Below are 17418 nucleotides of genomic sequence, written 5' to 3' on the forward strand. Positions count from 1 at the left end.
ACCTTAGATTTATGCAATGGATCTTTCTTCTCTGATTATAGACGATATAGTAAAGTAATAATCTATTTTACTTACATTATGTTAAAGCGTCGCGTTTACGCTGTTTGGATTCTCATAAGTAAAAGCTTCATCGTTGGCCTTTCCTGTATTGACATTGATTTTACAATGTTTGTGCATTTCCCTCATTGTTTTATTATCCTTATAAACGCTGAACAGTCGCCATATACAAATAATCTAATCTGCAAAATTTCGCTTATGATAAAAGTCAATGTGTAGTGAACGTGCATTAAAGCCTGTCGCATACGAAGCTTTGCATTTGGATTTATGACAACAATATAACACTAGTCTGTGTCATCATTTTAATACCGTAAACTGATCATAGGAAGCAACTGTATATTTTTAATAAACTTTCTCGTGACGTTTATTATTTGCTGATTTGATCTTTTTATGTAACAAGTGATTTCTGTCATTTTCACTTGATCGATGAAGTGTTTTTTATCACGATATTTACATACTTTTTCATGCTTTTAAATTGTATTCTACTTTTTATAGGAAAAGGGATGGGGGTCACTAAAGGCAGCAAAATGTTTACATCTTTTACGATTACTTTTGGAAATAGCCATGTGTATATCACTATTATCGATTGCAAACAATTTTTTACAAATCCTTGAATTCTGTCTTCTATCGATTTGTACAAACACAAATTTTACAAATGATGAACCATGCATTAATTTTTTAATATATGAAATATCGATAAATATATCGTACAATATATAATATACCAAATGGATAGAGCATAAAAGCCCGCAATTTAATAATCACTGCTAAGATTTATATGATATGCATATGCAGTAAGATATAGATGTCAAAACAACAAATCCACTCCGCAAACATATGTTGTCATTACTCATAATAATAGTTAACTGTACTAGCGATATGAGACTGTAATTCAGCGATGACGGGTACCATTTTAAAATTATAATGTATACCGATATCCTATCATTATTACATAGATTATGTAAAATGACGATAACCTGGAGGCGTCCCTTTTAGTAGACCTACAACCAGGACTTGCTTCAGTTTGTCTTGACACAAGGAATATGAAGCACCACCTCTGTAGTCTGTTGTTCGTTGTGTGCGTCTTGTACATCGCGGAGCAATCGGAATGTTACAAGATTCTAGCCATCGTTCCGACACCATCTTACAGTCATCAAATACCGTACCGACGATTATGGCTGGAACTACACAAACGAGGTCACGAAGTTGTGCTAGTCACGGCGGATCCTATACCAAATATCAAATCACCGAATTTTACGCAAATCGATATTAGCCAATCTTACGGATCCATAAGGAGTTTAGATTTTGTTCAAATGCGATTTGAGGGAAAACGCTGGTTGCATATTGTGGAAGAAGAAATGTTGCCTATAGTCGAGGTTTTTGCGGAAACGGTGCTCAATTCTACAGAATTGCGGAAGCTGTATGCTGCAGACAGCAACGCAACGTTCGATGTCTATTTGACGGAATTCCTCTTCGCGCCCGCCACTTACGCTTTCGCACATCGATTCAATGTTCCTATAATAGGTACGCCTTTAACAATCATTTTTGTATTTATTAGTTTCGTTACCTTTATTTCGTTATGTAAATTACGAATATATATAGTGTGAAGCACGTGGCACGTGCAACCTAATGCTTTTTTGACGTAGAATGTTCCGAAGAATCAACATGTGTAAAAGGTCCTCCAAACGACCTTTATATGTCTTCTGACATTTGAAGTAATTAAATGAAAAAGCATTTCGAATGTGATTCATTTAGAAAATAACATTATAAATTAAAAAAGACATATCGTATTCTAGAACTAAACATTCAGCATTCTCAAAAATATAGTTACCGAATACACTTTCCACTTTTCAAAATCATTATAATTGAACTCATTATCATATCGTGATTAGATCGCGAACGTCTACGCATTTATTATAAATTTGGAGATGCAAAAATATGAATATACATTTGCATATTACCAAAGTAAACTATTTGTTGGAATATTTAGTATCTCAAAAGAAACTATATTTAAGGTTACTTTTATTGTTAGTTTCTTTTAGATTAATAGATTAAGATCACCTCTAATTACGTTTTGCATGACCGTAGGGTTAAGTTCATTAGGGATACTTGCCGTTAACGAACACGCTCTTGGTGGAGTGGTTCTCCCTTCTCACGAGTACACGTGGGAAATGGAAGACAACACAGGAACGAATCTACCGTTCTTGAAGAGACTGTACAATTTCGTCAACATGTGGCGTAGCTTATATTACGTTTACCACGAGATCTTTCCTCAGCAACAGAAATTGGCAGAAAAATATTTTGGGCCTCTGCCACCAATGTTAGACGTATTGAAGAACGTTAGCATGCTTTTCATCAATCAGGCCGACGTTATGGCACCGGCACGACCGAAACTAGCGAACGTAATCACGTTTACATCCTCCCACATAGAAAAAATTCCGAAAGCTCTGCCTAAGGTAGGGGTTATACAATAGCATAAAATTTATGTGTATATTGAATAAGGATTTATCTAGCACAAATACAATTTTATTACTCGTATGTTTAGTAAAATTATAAATCGTATAGGAAGGGCAACAACTAAACTGTATGTAACGATATGATGAATTGGGTAAGATGCATTAGGTGGCTCTAGTTTTTTTACTATTGTTGAAGTTTTTTACTTGTAAATTAACTCATAAATTTTTCTAAACCGGCATTACAAAACTCATGAATAGTAACAGAACCAACTTCCCCTTAGTTATTATTTTTTATGTATAATCAACTCTCTTACAGCCATGTGTCATTCATCAGGATGTTCTATTTTGTCACAGGACTTACAAGCATTTCTGGATGGCGCCACAAATGGGTTCATCTACTTCAGTCTTGGTAGTAACGCAAGAAGTGCAAGTTTACCACTGGAGATCCGACGCATGTTCTGCGATGTGTTCGCCAAGCTACCGTATAGAGTCGTCTGGAAATTCGAGGAGGATTTTCCCGGGAAACCTGATAATGTTTACATCGGAAAATGGCTACCACAACAAACCATTCTCGGTATGATCTTATTCTCAATAAAGTATTTATACTATTCCAGATACTATTCCTCGATGAAAAATGATCTAACGAATCATATTAATCCACAGCTCATCCGAACATTAAGCTGTTCATTTATCAAGGAGGCCTGCAGAGCAGCGAGGAGACCGTCCACTACGGAGTACCAGTTCTTGGTTTCGCGATTTTGGCCGATCAAGATTATCAAGTAGCCAGAATGGAAGCTCTGGGCATTGGAAAATATTTGGAAATTACAACCCTTAAGAAAGATGAACTTGAAAATGCTATTACAGAGCTTATAACTAACAAAAAGTAAGTATAAACAGACTTCCTGTTATAATTGTGCTATTTTTGAGAGTTCGGCGCCAGAACTACCTAATCTATGAAAATGACGGACGAGTTTCAGAGTATTCGTTTTTGTAATAACACGATCCTTTTGGAAAAATTTGTTTGAATCCCAATTAATCAGAATTTTTGGAATACAGTTTCCTGTGTTCTAAAGTATTATTTCTGTAAGTTAATCGAGACTGTAGAATCATTCGAATAACGAAAGGAAAGCAATCAAGTTATTTTCATGTTGAAAAGTATTCAAAATGGAAAAAGAATTAATAGACTGAAATTTTGAAATTCTTTTAGCTACTAGATTTTCTAATAAATCTTTCAATGACATTGTTCGATGTACTATGTGATGTGATTTTTGGTTGAATTTATTACGCTTGCTTTCAGATACAAAGAAAGGATACATTACATCCGAAATGTCGTTCAGGATACACCGTACGATCCGGTAGAGAATCTCGCTTGGTGGACAGAGTACGTGATACGAACGAAAGGCGCCCCTCATCTTCACAGTAGTCTAGCTTTTCAGCCTTGGTATCAACGTTGCGATATGGACATTGTAGTGTTCTTAACGATCACAATTTTCTTGATCGCTTCAATTACGTTTTATTTAATTTTCAAGATTGTTGGCAACATTCATAAAAAAATCAAATCGACTAAAAAGCAAAAGATAAGCTAAGTATTTATGACGCAATTGATTGAAGAGAAGTACTTATAGCACAATTCAGTCCAAGTGACGCAAGCGTTTAGCATCTCATTTCAACGAATGAATTTTATCTAGTTTCGTTAAAGAAATGATCATCCTGCGTTTTATAATTGGCGACTTATTCTGGTCACAAGACTAACGATTTTGATATGTATAGATATATGTATACATACGTCTGTTGCGTTCCTGAAGTTATATCGTTTGTATCCTAATTTATTGTTTTTAACTGTAACGCGTGTTTTGTTATCAAGAACGAAAACTAAATACTTTAAACCATATATTATAAGGGATCAATCAGTATTGCTGGCAATATGTTGATCATATGATCAAATAGTACTTGTTATTCGCGAATATGTCGCAATTTAGCCGATAAAATCTCCTCATCCTGCTCCGTTAAGCGAAGCAAAATGTTGACGATGATTGATATTGTAATTTTAAAAAATCGATGGCGTCATGTAATTATTCGAAGTAAATCCTTTTTAATTGATACAAAATTATGTAGAAAAAGTCGTAAAGCCAAAGATGAATAGAATAATAATTAAAGTACATCTATTTAGGAAGACAATAATCTTTACAAACACTAATAAATATCATAATTTTTATACCAGCAAGTGATTCTTGCCATAATTTACCCTACGAGCTAATTATTATAGTAGCCCTTTACTTCCTACCAAATAATCAGTCTACTTAACCTTAAAATTATGCTTATCAGAGTTTTCATTTAGTGAAAAATGATCTTTGTCAAGCACTTATTTTTACTGGCAAATACTTGTCAGCTGCCGTTCAGATGGCAAATAATCTTTGATGTTATATCTCTCTAGCCTGGCATTTCGAACAATTTCTCCTATAATAACAAAAAATATGTACCCGAAAAGAATTTCGTAGTATTGTTACAAGTACTTAGCAAACCTTCGAACGATTTATATTCACATGATATCTTCATGTTCTATTCATAAAACATTGATAAAGTATCGTTATAAAAAATATAGTAGCAAAATTCCAATCATTAATTAAAATATTGTTCATATTTAATTTTTGCGTATTAAAATTAATATGGACAGAAATATCCTCAGAAATGGAAGAGATCCGTTATGTTCTGTTATGAGCGTTTATGGTAAAAGTGAACGTGCATTAAAGCCTGTTGCATACGAAGCTTTGCATTTGGATTTATGACAACACTATAACAGTAGTCTGCGTTAACATTTTAATACTGCAAATCGGTAATAGAATACAACTGTATATTTCTAATAATCTTTTTCGTGATGTTTATTATTTGCTGATTTGGTCGTTTTATGTTAATAAGTGATTTCTGCCGTTGCCATTTGATCGATGAAATAGTATTGTGTACTAAATATGATAGCGAGTTGTATGATTGCAACATGGTTATGCAATGTTATATTACATGACATGGAGATAGAGATTCTATCCTTACAATTGATTTTCTATCTCGCTATTACATTCGTACAAGGGTTCTTTTTATCGTAATATTTATCACACTTTTTGATGTTTCTAATCCGTATTGTATTTTCTATAGGAAAAGCAAACAAATAATGGTGGAGGCTACAGGCAGCAAGAAGCTTATATTTTTCACGATTACTGTCAAAAATAGTCATGTATATATCCGCATTACGGATTGTAAACAATTTTTTACAAATCCTCGAATTACTGTGTTCTATCGATTTGTACAAACACAATGCATTAAATTGTGTAACATATGAAATTGTGACAAATATGTCGTATAATATATAATATACTAAACAAATATTAATACAAATCTGTAATTTAATAAAAGGTCTATATGATATGTTTGATATGATATATTAGAACGTAGACGCCAAAACAATATATCCATCGCGCACACGTACATTGCACTTACATATATCAATGGTTAATAGTACTAGCGGTATTCGACGGTAATTTAGAGATAACGGCGGATACTATTTTAAAATTGCAGTACATACCGATATCGTATCATCAATGATAAATTGCGTAATATGACGATAGCTTGGAGATGTCCCTTTTAATAGACCCGTAAGCGGGATCAGCTTCAGTTTATCTTGATACGAGGAATATGAAGCACCACCTTTGTAGTCTGTTGTTCGTTCTGTGCGTCTTGGGCATCGCGAAGCAGTCGGAATGTTACAAGATTCTAGCCATCGTTCCGACACCATCCTACAGTCATCAAATACCGTACCGACGATTATGGCTGGAACTACACAAACGAGGTCACGAAGTTGTGCTAGCCACGTCGGACCCTATACCAAATATCAAATCACCGAATTTTACGCAAATCGATATTAGCCATTCTTACGGAATCATAAAGAGCTTAGATTTTGTTCAAATGCGGTTTGAGGGAAAACGCTGGACCTATTTTGTCGAAGAAGAAATGTTGCCTATGAGCGAAGTTTTTGCAGATACTGTGCTCAATTCTACAGAACTGCGGAAGCTATATGCTCCAGAAAACAACGCAACGTTCGACGTCTTACTGACGGAGGTCATATTTCTGCCATCCATTTACGCTTTCGCACATCGATTCAATGTTCCAATAATAGGTACGTCTTTAATATATAAGTATGTATTGGTTTTTCTACCTTTATTTCGTTTTGAAAATCACGAATATATAGTGTGAAGCACGTGGAACGTACCTCTTAATACTTTTCGACGCAGAATGTTCCGACATGTGTAAAATGGTCTTTGAATGACCTTTATATGTCTTCTTTGCATGCTCCTAAAAAGAACCAATTTTGTCAGATCATGCTGCAGAAACCATCCTAGTTCTATCTGAGATATTTTTTATTGAAATTCAACTGGTTCTAGTTATATAGTAGTAGTTTTAATAAAGAATCATGCATTAACAGTATAATAGAACGTTCCTTTATGTAACCTACTCTCTCAATTGCACTTGGCATATACACGCACACGCACACGCACACCAGATCTTCTATGAGAGTGTCAGGAACTTGCAATATAATCTATTGACGAAACATACCTCTAAATGGTCGTTAAAATTGAAACACATGTTCGCGTCAATAAGCGACAATATAAAGCGTCGTCCACCGAACAACGCAATGCCTAAGCGGCACCGAAATAGCATCCAAATATTCGAAACTATCACTCATTTTGCAGAAGTATCGAAATTTACTATTAAACGTATGGCTGTAATAGCATTGTTACCTATTCGATAAGGAGGAAGGTAATAGAAAAAACAGGAAGAGAATGTACTAGGTACATAGAAGCTTGAAGCTAAGAAACAACCAACATGAATGTCATTAAATATATGTATAAACAGTTAATTAGGAACGAATGGTAATACCATCAATATTTTTCAATGTCAACGCTCCCATATCAGATATTATTTAAAAAAATAGAGAATGTTATCGAATACAAAAATTATAGCAGCAATAACATCCATAGAAATACTGACAGACTCCTTAACGTAAATGCAAGACCGTAAAATTTTATATACAATATTTATAATTATATATAAAACAATTAAATGTATAAAATTAAATCAACTGAACTAACTGTAAAAATTGAAACTACTTAAATTAACAGTTTGAAAATTTGAAATAATTAGACTATGTAAGTAACACATTTCGATAAGATTACATGTAAGTGAGGTGGACATATCGGTGGCTATTTAATGCAATTCAGATGTTGCGCTGTCACGTAGGCAACGGCCTTCCACCGTACACGTTTTATGTTTATAGAAAATCTCATTTTAACTTGTTAACCGTGTCATCCCCCATCCAAAAATTTCTGCAATCGTGAACTCAAAATTTAATGATGGAAAGAAATCTATTTCAATTACGTCAGTTTTAGTGCTTGTAAATGTATGATTCAATTTGGTTTTAACAAAAATGGAACTACATGCAAAGATAAAAGATATCTAAATAGACAAACTATAATATTGTTAGTGAATTATTTATTTTTCCCGGCTAATAAATTAGCGTGCAATAAATCAATCAGATTTGTAACAGTTTCAGAAGCATAATTTCTTTATTTATAGATCCATATTTTAATACCTGGATCCATTTCTATTAAAAATCAAACATATCATATATTCTAAGTGTTATTAGATAATAATTATAGAAACATTTAGATAAGAAGTGATTTGATTAATAGATTAAAATTAACCCCCATTACATATTGCATGACCGTAGGGATAAGTTCATTAGGATTGGCTGGCTTTAACGAACACGCTCTTGGTGGATTGATCCTACCTTCTCACGAGTACACGTGGGAAATGGAAGAAAACACGGGTACGAATCTATCGTTCTTCAAGAGACTGTGCAATTTCGTCACCATGTGGCGTACCATCTACTACATCTATCATGAGATGGTTCCATACCATCAGAAATTGGCCGAGAAATATTTTGGGCCTCTGCCACCATTGCTGGACTTATTGAAGAACGTTAGCATGCTTTTCATCAATCAGGCAGACGTTATGACACCGGCTCGACCGAAACTTGCGAACATGATCACGTTTACGGCTTCCCACATAGAAAAAATTCCGAAAGCTCTGCCTAAGGTAGGGTTTATACAATAACATAAAATTTATGTGCATATTAAATAAGGATTTATCTAGCACAAATACAATTTTATTACTCGTATGCTTAGTAAAATTATAAATAGTACAGAAGGGTAACAGCTAAACTGTAGTATGAAACGATATGACGAATTGGATAAGATGCATTAGATGACTCTATTTTTTTTACTATTGTTGAAGTTTTTTACTTGTAAATTAACTCATAAATTTTTCTAAACCGGCACCACAAAACTCATGAATAGTAACAGAACCAACTTCCCCTTAGTTATTATTTTTTATGCATAATGAGCTCTCTTACACACATGTATCTTTCATCAGGATGTTCTATTTTGTCATAGGACTTACAAGCATTTCTGGATGGCGCCACAAATGGATTCATCTACTTCAGTCTTGGTAGTAACGCAAAAAGTGCAAGTTTACCACTGGAGATCCGACGCATGTTCTGCGATGTGTTCGCCAAGTTACCGTATAGAGTCGTCTGGAAATTCGAGGAGGATTTTCCCGGGAAACCTGATAATGTTTACATCGGAAAATGGTTACCACAACAAAGCATTCTCGGTATGATCTTATTCTCAATAAAGTATTTATACATCGCAGATACTATTCCCCGATGAAAAATGATCTAACGAATCATATTAACCCACAGCTCATCCGAACATTAAGCTGTTCATTTATCAAGGAGGCCTGCAGAGCAGCGAGGAGACCGTCCACTACGGAGTACCAGTTCTTGGTTTCGCGATTTTGGCCGATCAAGATTATCAAGTAGCCAGAATGGAAGCTCTGGGCATTGGAAAATATTTGGAAATTACAACCCTTAAGAAAGATGAACTTGAAAATGCTATTACAGAGCTTATAACTAACAAAAAGTAAGTATAAACTGACTTTCTGTTATAATTGTGCTATTTTTGAGAGTTCGACACTAGAACTGCCTAATCTTTAAAAGTGACGGACGAGTTTCAGAGTATTCGTTTTTGTAATCACACGATCCTTTTGGAAAAATTTGTTTGAATCCCAATTAATCAGAATTTTTGGAATAAAGTTTCCTGTGTTCTAAAGTATTATTTCCGTAAGTTAATCGAGACTGTAGAATCATTCGAATAACGCAAGGAAAGCAATCAAGTTATTTTCATGTTGAAAAGTATTCAAAATGGAAAAAGAATTAATAGACTGAAATTTTGAAATTCTTTTAGCTACTAGATTTTCTAATAAATCTTTCAATGATATTGGTCGATGATAATGTACTATTGTGATTATCGGCTGAACTTATTATGCTTGTTTTCAGGTACAAAGAAAGGATACTTTACATCCGAAATGTCGTTCAGGATACACCGTACGACCCGGTAGAGAATCTCGCTTGGTGGACAGAGTACGTGATACGAACGAAAGGCGCCCCTCATCTTCGCAGTAGTCTAGCTTTTCAGCCTTGGTATCAACGTTGCGATATGGATATTGTAGTGTTTTTAACGATCGTAATTTTCTTGATCGCTTCTACTACCTTTCATTTAATTGCCAAGATTCTCGTCTACATTCATAAGAATATCAAATCAACTGAAAAGCAAAAGATAAGCTAAGCATTTATGACGCAATTGATTGAAGAGAAGTACTTATAGAACAATTCATTCCAAGTGACGCAAGCGTTTATCATCTCATTTCAACGAATGAATTTTATCTGGTTTCGTTAAAGAAATGATCATCCTGCGTTTTATAATTGGCTAGTTATTCTGGTCACAAGACTAACGATTCTGGCACGGAAAAACTTTCAAATATAAGAAAGATTTGATTAACATTAAAATCTCATTTATACATTGTTGATCTCATAATTGAGATTTTTTGAGGAATCGTCAAGTTTATTCTAAATTGTTATTATCGATTAGGAGAAACTACATTGAACACATAGGTATATCGAAGTAAAGTATTGATATGTATAGATATATGTATACATACGTCTGTTGCGTTCCTGAAGTTATATCGTTTGTTTCCTAATTTATTGTTTTTAACTGTAACGCGTATTTTGTTATCAGGAACGAAAACGAAATACTTTAAACCACATATTAGGTTTCCATATATTAGGTTATAAAGGGATCAATCAGTATTGCTGGCAATATGTTGATCATATGATCAAATAGTTCTTATTATTCGCGAATATGTCGCAATTTAGCCGATAAAATCTCCTCATCCTGCTCCGTTAAGCGAAGCAAAATGTTGACGATGATTGATATTGTAATTTTAAAAAATCGAAGGTGTCATGTAGTTATTCGAAGTAAATACTTTCTAACTGGTACAAAATTATGTAGAAAAATGTAGAAAAATAAAGCCAAAGATAAATAGAATAATAATTAAAGTACATCTATTTAGGAAGACAATAATCTTTACAAACACTAATAAATATCATAATTTTTATACCAGCAAGTGATTCTTGCCATAATTTACCCTACGAACTAATTATTATAGTAGCCCTTTACTTCCTACCAAATAATCAGTCTACTTAACATTAGAATTATGCTTATCAGACTTTTCATTTAGTGAAAAATGATCTTTGTCAAGCACTTTTTTTTACTGGCAAATACTTGTCAGCCACCGTTCAGATGGCAAATAATCTTTGATGTTATATCTCTCTAGCCTGGCATATCGAACAATTTCTCCTATAATAAAAAAGATATGTACCTGAAAAGAATTTCGTAGTATTGTTACAAGTACTTAGCAAAGCTTCGCACGATTTATATTCACATGATATTTTCATATTCTATTCATAAAACATTGATAAAGTATCGTTATAAAAAATATAGAAGCAAAATTCCAATCATTACTTAAAATATTGTTCATATCTAATTTTTGCGTATTAAAATTAATATGAATAGAAATATTCTCAGAAAGAGAAGTGATCCGTTATGTTCGGTTATGAGCGTTTATCATAAAAGAGAACGTGCATTAAAGCCTGTTGCATACGAAGTTTTGCATTTGGATTTATAACAACACTATAACAATAGTCTGCGTCGTCAATCTAATAGCGTAAACTGATAATGGATTACAACTGTGTATTTCCAATAAACTTTCTCATGATGTTTATTATTTGCTGATTTGATCCTCTTATGTAACAAATGATTTCTGTCATTTCCACTTGATCGACAAAATGGTATTAAATACTAGAATACGAGTGTGTTATATGATTGCAACATAGTAGCGCACAGTTGTATTACATGACATTGTGATACAGAATCCATACCTGCAATTGATATTTTATCTCACTACGTTTGTATCTTATACAAATATTTTTTATCATGATATTTATCATTCTTTCTCATGCTTCTGAACCATGTTCTAGTTCTTATACGAAAAGTGAGCAAGAAATGGCGGAGGTTATAGGCAGCAAAATGCTTACATTTCTTACTATTACTTTTGGAAATAGTCATATATACAATTCATATTATCCATTATAAACGATACTTTACAAATTCCTTGACTTCTGCGTTTCATCATTATATAAAAACACAAATTTTACAAATGGTGAACCATGCATGAAATTGTTTGAGATAAGAAATATTGATAAATATATCGTACAGTATATAATATACTATACAAATATAATATACAAATCTGTAAACAGACAATCTCTCTTAAGATCTGTATGATGTCCTTGATATGATATATTAAGATATGGACGCCAAAACAACATATTTGTCCTCCAAACATATATTGCCATTACACGTAGCAATATTTAAAAGTACTAGCGATATGAGACGATAATTCAGGGATAATGGATACTATTTTAAAATCACAACATATACCGATATCGTATCATCATTACATAGATTATGCAAAATGACGATAACTTGGAGACCAACTTTTTAGTAGACCCACAACCGCGACCTGCTTCAATTCGTCTCGACACCAGGAATATGAAGCACCACCTGCCTAGTCTGTTATTCGTTCTGTGCGTCTTGTACATCGCAAAGCAGTCGGGATGTTACAAGATTCTAGCTATCGTTCCCTCACCATCCTACAGTCATCAAATACCGTTCAGACGATTATGGCTGGAACTACACAAACGGGGTCACGAAGTTGTGCTAGCCACGTCGGATCCTATACCAAATATCAAATCACCGAATTTTACGCAAATCGATATTAGCCAATCTTACGAAATCATAAGGAGTTTAGACTTTGTTAAAATGCGATTTGAGGGAAAACGTTGGCTGGATATTGTGGAACAAAAACTGTTGCCTGTGACCAAAGTGTTTGCGGAAACGGTGCTCAATTCTACAGAACTGCGGAAGCTGTATGCTCCTGAAAGCAACGCAACGTTCGATGTCTATTTGACGGAAGTCCTCTACGCGCCCGCCACTTACGCTTTCGCACATCGATTCAATGTTCCTATAATAGGTATAACTTTAACAATTATATTTATATTTATTAGCTTTGTTACTTTTATTTCGATTTGAAAATCAGGAATATATAGGATGAAGCACGTAGCATGTACAATCCAATATCTTGCGACGTAGTATATTCAGAAGAATCGACATATGTAAAAATAGCACCAAACGAACTTCATATGTTTCCTACGCATGCTAGTGCAAATGAATTAATCACGTCGAATCATGTTTCCGAAACCATGCAAGTTCTACCTAGAACATTCTTTATTGAGACTGAACTGGTTTTGGTTACATGGTAATAACTTTAATAAAAAATCGTGCATTAAGAGTATAATAGAAATAAAGTACAGTAAAAAACGAGTATCATTCGAATGATTACTGGCGTTACTGCATGCAACGTACCATTTCAATCAGACTTGGCATATACGCACATAGATTTTCTATCAGGGGCATGATGAACTGGTAATAGAACACGTTGAAAAAACACCTCTAAACATTTAAAACCTCGAACACACGTCCGCAATATTAAGCGTTGTCCATCTGAGAGCTGAACGCCAGAGAGACACCGAGACTCCATCAATCTATTCGCAACTGTAACTCATTTTACAAAAGAACCGAAATTTACTAGAAAAGAAATGGCTACAGTAGTATTGCGACCTACTCGATGAGTAGGAAGTTGATAGAAAAAGGAGGAGAAAGTATTGGGTATATAGAAGCTTGAAATGAAGAAAGGACGAAAGTGAATTTCATTAACTATATGTATAAAGAGTTAATTAGGAACGAATGGTAATATCATCAATACGTTCCAATATCAACGACCCCATGTTAGATACTATTTAGAAAAATAGAAAATGTTATACGGAAAGGAAATATAAAATTTATAAAAGCGATAACACCCACAGAAAAACTGACAGAATGTTTAACGTAAGTGCAGGACCATAAAATTTCATATAGAATATTTATAATTATATATAAAACAAATAAATGTATAAAATTAAATCAATTGAGCTAATTGCAAAAAATGAAACCACTTGAATTAATAATTTGGAGAATTGAAATAATTAGATACGTACATAAGTCATTTTAGTTATTCTCAAGGTGATAAGGAGGAATATCGATGTTGTGTTCCTGTCGTTAAGTGCTTGACTGGATGCATTTCGATAAGAATACATGTAAATGAGGTGGACATATTGATGGCTATTTAATGCAATTCAGACGTTGTGTTGTCACGATGGCGACGGCCTTCCACCGTGCACGCTTCATGTTTATGGAAAATCTCATACGAACTTGTTAACCGTATTAGCCCTTACCCAAAAATTTCTTTAATTATGAACTCAAAATTTAATGGTGAAAAGGAATCTATTTCAATTACGTCAGTTTTAGTGCTTCTAAATATATGATACAACTTAGTTTTAACGAAAATGAAACTACATGCAAGAAATAAAAGACATCCAAATAGGGAAGCTATATTATTATTAGCGAATTATTTATTTTTTGCAGCAAATAAATTAGCGTGCAATAAATCAATCAGATCCGTAACAGTTTGGATAGCATAATTTCTTTATTTATATATCTCCTATATTCTAACACGTGATTCTGTTTCAATTAAAAATCAAACAAATCATATATTCTATACATAGTTAAAAAAATTAAAATTATCCCACTTAATATAAACATCTCTTTATTAATTTTTAAATTAATCATTATGGAAATGTTTAGATAAGCATTAGATTAAGCATTAGATAAGCATAGATTAAGATCAACCATCGTTACCTTTTGCATGACCGTAGGGTTAAGTTCAGTAGGGTTGATTACCTTTAACGAACACGCTCTTGGTGGATTGGTCCTCCCTTCTCACGAGTACACGTGGGAAATGGAAGACAACACGGGTACGAATCTACCGTTCTTGAAGAGACTGCGCAATTTCGTCAACATGTGGTATAACATTTACCACTACTACCATGTGCTCATTCCTGACCAACAGAAACTGGCCGAGAAATATTTTGGGTCTCTACCACCAATGCTAGACGTATTGAAGAACGTTAGCTTGCTTTTCATCAATCAGGCCGATGTTATGATAGCGGCTCGGCCGAAACTTCCAAACATAATCACGTATACATCATCCCACATAGAAAAGAAGCTGACTCCCCTGCATAAGGTGAGGTTTATACAATGACGTACAATGATTCATTTATTTATTAAATACGGCTTTATCTGGTACAAACATAATTTTATCACTTGTATGTGTAGTAGAATCATAAGGTATAGGAAGGCAAAATTGTAGTTTGAGACTGAACGATAACTTGGGTAAATTGCATATGAGGTTCCACCTCTTCTACAATCATCGATGATTTTTAACTGTTAATTAAGTTATAAATTTTGCTAAATAAGCATTACAAAGGTCCTAAATAATAATATCACTAATTTCTTTTTCGTTAATACCTTTAACGTAACGCAATTTTTACACACACGTGTCTTTCGATGAGGATGTTTTTTTTTTGTCATAGGACTTACAAGCATTTCTGGATGGCGCTACAAATGGGTTCATCTACTTTAGTCTTGGTAGTAACGCAAGAAGTGCAAGTTTACCACTGGAGATCCGACGGGTGTTCTGCGATGTGTTCGCCAAGTTGCCTTACAGAGTTGTCTGGAAATTCGAGGAGAACTTTCCCGGGAACCCTGATAATGTTTACATTGGAAAATGGTTCCCACAACAAACTATTCTCGGTATGATTTTATTCTGTATGAAATATATATACATCGTAGATACTATTCGTCGATGATAAAAGGTCTAACGAATCATATTAATCCACAGCTCATCCGAACATTAAGCTGTTCATTTATCAAGGAGGCCTGCAGAGCAGCGAAGAGACCGTCTACTACGGGGTACCAGTTCTTGGTTTCGCGATTTTCGCCGATCAAGATTATCAAGTAGCCAGAATGGAAGCTCTGGGCATGGGAAAATATTTGGAAATTACAACCCTTAAGAGAGATGAACTTGAAAATGCTATTACAGAGCTTATAACTAACAAAAAGTAAGTATAATCCGACTTTTTTTCTATAATTGTGCTATTTTTGTTTAACACTAAAAGTACCAAGTCTGCAATTATAATGGTCGAGCTTCAGAGTATTGGGTTTTTTGATCACACGAGGCATGCGGGTCCTACGGGAAAAATTTATTTGTCTTCTATTGAAATGTAAATATACACAGAAATACTGTATGCCTAACTTATTACATCGATTTTCGTAACCACTTTAATGATAATTATTTCTGCATGGTATTTATGCGTTACTCAACTGCCGTTCCGACTGATAAGAATTTTTGAAATAACGTTTTCTGTGTTCTAAAGTATTATTACTATAAGTTAGTCGAAATTGCAGATTTATCCGAATACAGAAAGGAGAACAATCAAGTCATTTTCATGTTGAAAAGTATTCAAAATTGGAAAAGAATTAGTGGAATGAAATTTTGAAATTCTTTTAGCTACTAGATTATTCTAGTAAATCTTTCTATGATATTGGTCGATGATAATGTACTATGTGATGTGATTTTTGGTTGAATTTATTATGCTTGCTTTCAGGTACAAAGAAAGGATACATTACATCCGAAATGTCATTCAGGATACACCGTACGATCCGGTAGAGAATCTCGCTTGGTGGACAGAGTACGTGATACGAACGAAAGGCGCCCCTCATCTTCGCGGTAGTCTAGCTTTTCAGCCTTGGTATCAACGTTGCGATATGGATATTGTAGTGTTCTTAACGATCGTAATTTTCTTGATTGCTTCTGCTACCTTTTATTTAATTGCCAAGATTCTCGTCTACATTCATAAGAAAATCAAATCAACTGAAAAGCAAAAGATAAGCTAAGTATTTATGACGCAATTAATTGAAGAGAGGTACTTATAGTACAATTCAGTCCACGTGACGCAATTGTTCAACATCTCATTTCAACAAATGAATTTTATCTAGTTTCGTTATGGAAATGATCATCTCGCGTTTTGTAATTTCCGAGTTACTCTGGTCACAAGACTAACGATTCTGGCTCGAAAAGACTTTCAAATATTGTTACGTCGGGCGACACTCTACCTAAACAAGGCCATATACCGCGGGCCAGACGGGAGCTAGATGTCCGGTCATTCTTAGTGCGTACCCTCAATAGTCTTAAGGACCCATCATCATAATCCCAGTAATTTGCTAGCTAAGGTCCTTCAGACCGAACAAATATCTTTGTTTCAAAATCATTTTCTGTAGATTATTGTATACTACAGCTTGACACGGAAAAGTTAGTTTTTCTCACGTACGATGCTTCCCACTAGCAACTTTCAATCGAGGGCGGCTAAGCCCCTTCCTAGTCCACCAACCTTCGTTTGTCC

At 34.2% G+C, this 17418-nt stretch overlaps 3 protein-coding genes and 1 long non-coding RNA gene across 5 annotated transcripts in view; 3 read left to right on the forward strand and 1 right to left on the reverse strand.

The window, feature by feature from the left end:
* Positions 1–6844, reverse strand: part of LOC117214861 — a 28905-nt gene extending 22061 nt beyond the window's left edge. Inside the window, exon 1 of one of the 2 annotated variants that reach the window (XR_004488952.1) lies at positions 6718–6844. This is a non-coding gene — a long non-coding RNA (uncharacterized LOC117214861). The remainder of the gene's footprint in view (positions 1–6717) is intronic. The other variant, XR_004488954.1, reaches the window with a different exon arrangement.
* Positions 1086–4733, forward strand: LOC117214856 (UDP-glucuronosyltransferase 2B33-like). Its single transcript, XM_033461233.1, has 5 exons — positions 1086–1581; positions 2146–2513; positions 2868–3087; positions 3177–3396; positions 3811–4733. The coding sequence occupies exons 1-5, from the start codon at positions 1101–1103 to the stop codon at positions 4097–4099; spliced, it is 1578 nt and encodes a 525-aa protein (XP_033317124.1). The 5' UTR covers positions 1086–1100; the 3' UTR covers positions 4100–4733.
* Positions 6170–11080, forward strand: LOC117214857 (UDP-glucuronosyltransferase 2B17-like). Its single transcript, XM_033461234.1, has 5 exons — positions 6170–6678; positions 8290–8657; positions 9014–9233; positions 9322–9541; positions 9958–11080. The coding sequence occupies exons 1-5, from the start codon at positions 6198–6200 to the stop codon at positions 10244–10246; spliced, it is 1578 nt and encodes a 525-aa protein (XP_033317125.1). The 5' UTR covers positions 6170–6197; the 3' UTR covers positions 10247–11080.
* Positions 11081–12508: 1428 nt separating this feature from the next.
* Positions 12509–17393, forward strand: LOC117214855 (UDP-glucuronosyltransferase 2B7-like). The gene is made up of 5 exons (XM_033461232.1): positions 12509–13052; positions 14833–15200; positions 15550–15769; positions 15858–16077; positions 16624–17393. The coding sequence occupies exons 1-5, from the start codon at positions 12572–12574 to the stop codon at positions 16910–16912; spliced, it is 1578 nt and encodes a 525-aa protein (XP_033317123.1). The 5' UTR covers positions 12509–12571; the 3' UTR covers positions 16913–17393.
* Positions 17394–17418: the final 25 nt, after the last annotated feature.

This window comes from Bombus bifarius, unplaced genomic scaffold (assembly GCF_011952205.1).
Source record: "Bombus bifarius isolate JDL3187 unplaced genomic scaffold, Bbif_JDL3187 scf7180000009243, whole genome shotgun sequence".
Lineage (NCBI taxonomy): Eukaryota > Metazoa > Arthropoda > Insecta > Hymenoptera > Apidae > Bombus > Bombus bifarius.